The sequence below is a fragment of the Pelobates fuscus genome, chromosome 10, assembly GCF_036172605.1.
Source record: "Pelobates fuscus isolate aPelFus1 chromosome 10, aPelFus1.pri, whole genome shotgun sequence".
Lineage (NCBI taxonomy): Eukaryota > Metazoa > Chordata > Amphibia > Anura > Pelobatidae > Pelobates > Pelobates fuscus.
In genome coordinates this window covers 23,460,605-23,467,138 of record NC_086326.1, presented here as the reverse complement: position 1 = coordinate 23,467,138, position 6,534 = coordinate 23,460,605, and the positions used below count along the sequence as shown (strand labels likewise).

The following is a 6,534-nucleotide window of genomic DNA, read 5'->3' as shown; positions in this document are numbered from 1 at the left end:
TTGATTTTTTCAGGGCCCCCACCCACCGCTCAGGGGTTGGGGCCAGTGAGGGAGGACAGTAGGTCCCACCCTCATTATTTTTATGGCCCCCACCCAACATGCACGGTTGGGGGCTGGGGGGGAGGACAGTAGGTCCCCCCCTCATTATTTTTATGGCCCCCACCCACCGCGCAGGGTTGGGGGTGGGGGGAGGACAGTAGGTCCTCTCCACATTGTGATTTATGGCCCCCACCAACTGCACAGGGGTGGGGGAGGACAGTAGGTATTGTGATTTATGGCCCCCACCCACCGCGCAGGGGTGGGGGCCGTGGGGAGGACAGTAGGTCCCCCCGTCATTATTTTTATGGCCCCCACCCACCATGCAGGGGTGGGGGTGGGGGGAGGACAGTACGTCCCCCACAGTGTGTATCAGGGTCCCTGAGGACAGGTGTCAATCCATATCTGCCAAGTGAACCTATGAAGGGGGAACAGTCCCTATTCTGCTCTGTGTCAGTGTGTATCAGGGATCCTTAGGATAGGTGTCAATCCATATCTGACAAGTGACCCTATGTAGGGGGAATAGTCCCTATTCTGCTCTGTGTCAGTGTGTATCAGGGATCCTTAGGATAGGTGTCAATCCATATCTGCCAATTGACCCTATGTAGAGGGAACAGTCTCTATTCTGCTCTGTGTCAGTGTGTATCATTGTCTCTGAGGACAGGTGTCAATTCATATCTGCCAAGTGACCCTATGTAGGGGGAACAGTCTCTATTCTGCTCTGTGTCAGTGTGTATCATGGTCTCTGAGGACAGGTGTCAATCAATATCTGCCAAGTGACCCTATGTAGGGGGAACAGTCTCTATTCTGCTCTGTGTCAGTGTGTATCATGGTCTCTGAGGACAGGTGTCAATCCATATCTGCCAAGTGACCCTATGTAGGGGGAACAGTCTCTATTCTGCTCTGTGTCAGTGTGTATCAGGAATCCTTAGGATAGGTGTCAATCCATATCTGCCAAGTGACCCTATGTAGGGGGAACAGTCCCTATTCTGCTCTGTGTCAGTGTGTATCAGGGATCCTTAGGATAGGTGTCAATCCATATCTGCCAAGTGACCCTATGTGGGGGAATAGTCCCTATTCTGCTCTGTGTCAGTGTGTATCAGGGTCTCTGAGGACAGGTGTCAATCCATATGTCAAGGTGTCAATATGTCATATGTCAGGTGTCAATCCATATCCATTGTGTTTTATGAATGTTAGGTGATTTATGCCCTTTATGGATTAAAACCAGACTCTGCATCAACTATGTAATTTTCCATGGGAGTTTTGCCATGGATCCCCCTGCGGCATGCCACAGTCCAGGTGTTAGTCTCCTTGAAACAACTTTTTCCATCACAGAAAGAGTCCCTGTGGGTTTTAAAATTCACCTGCCCATTGAAGTCAATGGCGGTTCGCCCGGTTCACCGGTTTGCGAACATTTGCGGAAGTTCCCGTTCGTCGTTCGCGTACCGAAAATTTCATGTTTGCGACATCACTAATGAGAGGAGTAAGATAATTTAAAAATGTTGGCTAAAAGGATGATAATAATTATTGGAAAACGGTGGGGATAATGGATGGTATAAGATTGAATTAATCACTATATGTTAGATTTCACATTTTGATCAAAAATTTGGTGTGGTATATATGATAATTGTACACTAAGGTTTAATGGGAAAATATGGAAAAAGAACTGAGTCAAAATAGAATAGTGGTATTTATATATTTGCATAATATTGTATGAAAATGTTTAGAAAAATAAGAGATATAACGATGTAAGAATGGTATTGAACACTAAATTTAAGAGAGATCACTGTGATTTAAAGAAGGATGATATATATGAAAATTTCACATTAAAGAATAGAGGGATAGAATAGTAAAATAAATAGGCAAATTAGATAATAGATAAACATTTTATTTTTTTCACTAATTGATATGAAAAAATGTAAATTATAAAAGGTGGGATTTGTTGGTAAGGAGATAGATATACACAAGTGGTAACAGGATAGTCTAAATATAATCCAATAGTTTGTATGTTTAATAAAATTACTGTATAATCACTCCTGCAAAGTTACAAAGAGGGACATACATGGTAATAAGATAAAAAGTATTTTTTTTTCTTTCTCCCTCTCTCTCTCTCTCTCTTCTCTCTCTCCCTGGGCTTATTTTTCTTCTCTCCTCCTTTAGGAATTTTATATTATTTCTAAGTAGCATAGAACAAATGGAAAGGAGGGAAGGGAAGAGGGGGGGATTTGGGGGCAGGGAGAGAGAGAGAAATATAAATATATAAACCTGTTTCGTAAGCCCCCCTAAGAGCTTCCACTTTAAGGTTTGGTTCAGACCTTAGCCCTAGACAACTCATGAAAGATTGCCTAGGCTTGCATGTTGAGGAGACATTTTTTTATATCTTGTCGTCTAGATATGTAAGAATGATTGTGTATGGGTTTCTCTGTTCTATGAGAACTCAGTTGTGTGTGAATGAAGTGGGAAGGATGGTAGCAGAGATAGGAGTTACTTGATTATGGGAAAATTATGAAGTGTATTTCTCTAAATGTTCGGGGGCTTAATACCCCATATATAAAAGTATGATGAGGGAACTGCTCAAGAAGAAAAAAATAGACCTAGTGATGTTACAGGAGACACATTGGAATAAAGTAGACAGGATCAGGTGGATAGATGCAGGATATGAAATAATTTCACAAGCATCCCTGAATAAGAAAAAAAAGAGGCGTGGCTATAATTATATAAAAAAAAAAAATAAAGAAATAATATATGAGGAAACAGACAAAGAAGGGAGGTGTCAGATATTAATATGCAAGCTAGAGGAGAAGATATATACCTAAGTCAATATATATCTTCCAAATGTAATGCCAACTAAATATTTCAAAATGATAATGGAAAAAGTAGATAAGGTCAAAACAGGGCTTCTAGTAATCTCAGGAGATTTTAACTGTGTGCTGGATCCAGATCTAGATAAAAAAAAAAAAAAATAATAAACCTATAACTAAACATTTAATAAACCAAGCTAGAATATTGAGAAATGTACTTCTAGAAAATAACTTGTTAGATATATGGAGGGTATATAACCCAGAAGAAAGAGAATATACGCATATATCAAAAGTTCATTTTTCTCTTTCCAGAATAGATTTCATACTGGGCGAAGCAACTCTTGTCGAACAAATAGAAAGTATTTGTATAGAAGATAATATTTGGTCAGACCATAGCTACATTATTTTTAATATAGAGGCAGAAAAAAAATATAAATCTAACACGACATGGCGGCTAGATGATAACATCCTGAATAATAATAAAGACCAGCTACAAATAAGAGAATTGATATTATTATACTTTAGAGAGAACTATTCAGAAGAACTCTCTCTAGCTACAATATGGTGTGCCTTTAAGGTGGTTGTACTGGGGTATTTGATTAAACTAAAAAAAAAGATACAGAGAGAAAAAGGTCAGACCAGAGAAAAATTATACATTGAATATTATCAGATGGCTAGAATAAATAGGAGGCTACTTAATATAGATTCACTTAAACAACTTTCAGAGATTAAAATGAAGATAGAAAGAATAGAAAGAGAAAGAATAGAAAAAAAATCTAGAAAGGATGAAAGCAAATTTCTATTATGAGAACAATAAGATAAACAAATGGTTAACTAGAAAACTTAAAAAAACTGACGGAAAAAATAGGATTAGTACCATTAGGAAGGATTCAATATTGCTTACAATCTATAGCGAAGGCCTTCCAAATATATTATGAAGAACTGTATAATATTCCCAACCAACCAAAAGATCAAATAATAAATGAATATTTGAGGGAAATAAATTTCCCCAGGATATCAGAGGAACAAAAAGATATGCTTAATGCTCCCCTTGAAGAAACTGAATTTTTGGCTGCTATCAGAAAGCTTGTAAGATATAAAACTCCCGGTCCGGACGGTCTGACCAATAGATTTTATAAAATATATGGTGATATTTTGGCAGAACATTTGACTAAAACATTTAGAGAAATTTCATCAAAAGGCATAGGTCCAAAAGAATTGTTATATGCAAATATAATCCCTATACATAAGAAAGATAAGGATCCTCAAGATGTAAAGAATTATCGTCCTATTTCTCTTAAAAATGTGGACTCTAAGTTATTTTCCTCTATATTGGCAGATAGGATGAAAGGAATAGCTAAAGAACTAGTACATAGAGATCAAATTGGGTTTGTCCCCAATAGACAGGCAAGTACTAATATGGGAAGGATAAACACAATCAATGCTTATATAATCCCAAAGTGGACCTATTTATTTAGAATGGTTCCTTTAAAAATCCCATTACCATGGCTAGAGATATTACAAAGGATAATTAAGAACTTTATTTGGAAAGGGAAAAAACCTCGGATTAGTGTAGACCAACTAACAAATTCTATAGGACAAGGAGGGGTAAATTTTCCAAATATAATAAGCCATTACGAAGCTACTATTATATATCATATCCAGCTAATGACAAAGAAAGAGTCTGAAAAATTTGGATGGTTTTGACTAGAGACTCAAGTACTGAATAGAAATAAAATAAATAAGTATATTTGGCAACCCAAAAAGCTCGAGGAGGTACTCAGGAACAAAATCTTAAGTCATTTATTGAATGACTGGTTTTTGATAAAAAAAGAAATTAAAAATTTTGGGAAATACTTATGGGTTTATGGAGATAGAGATATTGGAGGTCTTTATACCCGATTTAAAAACAGATTCTTGGAGGGATCGGAATATCCAGTTATTAGAGGATATAATCATAAGAGACAAAATAAAAGAGTTTTCAACTCTGTGTCAAGTATATGGCCTCTCTCAACTGGAGACTTTCCGATACCTAAGAATAAAATATTTTTTAGGAAAATCTTTTGCAAATAACAAATCTATTAGTAGTAATCTTATGATACAGATCTTTGGAAATGAAAATATAAAAAAAAAAACATGGCGAAATGCTTTGCTTTGATAAGATCGGCTCCTAAAAATATAAAGACTAAACAGTTAAAGAGTTGGGAAAAAGAATGTAATTTAAAAATAGATTTTGCAAAATGGGGAAATAAGCTGATACAGTTAAAAAAAACATTCACAACAGAATTTTGTTTGAGACACATTATAAAATCTGCTATCGTTGGTACTTAGTGCCAAGTACAATAAAGAGAATTGACCATAATGAGTCCAATATCTGTTGGAGATGTGGAAGTGAAGTTGGTAGTTATGTCCATATTTGGTGGAATTGCAAAATAATTAAGAACATTTTGGAGGAGGTCTTTAGATGATAGATCGTTCTCCAATTACGGCTCTTTTACATCTCCAATGGCCTGCGTTACTCTCATATCAACAATTTTTAGTATTATTGATCTTTCTAAAAACATCTTTAAAGTCCTTGTTTTTAAGGGTGTAGATAAGAGGATTCAGCGTAGGAATGAGTATAATATAGAAAAGGGCAAAAAACTTGTCCTGTCCTGGAGAATACATAGATGTTGGTCTCATATACAAACAGATTAATGCTCCATAGAATATAATAACACAAGTTATGTGAGAGCTGCAAGTAGAAAAAGCTTTATGTCGACCACCTGCTGATTGTATATTTAGGATAGTAGAGATAATAAACACATAAGATATCAATGTAAGTATAAATGCACTGACACTCAGGAGAGTCCCATCAATATAGGTCCATATCTCAAATGTAAATGTATCACTACAGGTAAGTTTAATCAGTGGGGTTACATCACAGAAAAAGTGGTCAATGTGATGAGAACGACAGTATGAAAAGTTAGCAATTAAAATAGTATGTAGAACAGGATCAATTAAGCCTATGACCCACACTGCAAGTACTAGTCGAGCACAGTGCTTTGGACTCATACGTATTGAGTAATGAAGAGGGTGACAAATTGCTACATAGCGATCATAAGCCATGACGGACAGTAGTAAGACTTCTGTACAAGCAAAGCTCATGAAAAAATACACCTGAATAAAGCACTCTAGAAAGGATATGGTCTTACACTGAGTGAGGAGAGTGACCAACAGTTTGGGTAGAATGGTCGAGGTGTATGAAATGTCAATGACAGAAAGGTTACACAAGAAGATGTACATAGGTGTGTGTAAATGAGAGTATAAAACTATAGATACAAAAATGGTGAGATTACTTAAGATAATGATGAGATATAGAGGTAAAATAGTTATAAAAAGAGTGAATTGAAGTTGTGGTGAGTCTGAAAATCCTTTTACAGTGAATTCAGTTGGATTGGATTCATTTTCTGAAATCATTTTTAATCTTCTTGTCTACAAAGCAAGGCACACAGATGTTTAAAGTTGATCAGTCACATTTTTCCTTTGAAATGTACGTATAAAACTACAGTTTGTGCTTATATTTTTTAAAACTGTGTGATTGTGGAAGCATTGGAGTAAAACATGTAAATGATGTATTGAAAAAGATATACACGAAAGACAGATAGCAAAATATAGGCTACAACCAATAAATGTAAGTTCAAGAAACCCCTGTATT

At 36.2% G+C, this 6,534-nt stretch overlaps 1 protein-coding gene across 1 annotated transcript; it reads right to left on the bottom strand.

The window, feature by feature from the left end:
• Window positions 1-5,363: 5,363 nt before the first annotated feature.
• Window positions 5,364-6,296, bottom strand: LOC134574655 (olfactory receptor 5AR1-like). Its single transcript, XM_063433785.1, has one exon. The coding sequence runs from the start codon at window positions 6,294-6,296 to the stop codon at window positions 5,364-5,366; it is 933 nt and encodes a 310-aa protein (XP_063289855.1).
• Window positions 6,297-6,534: the final 238 nt, after the last annotated feature.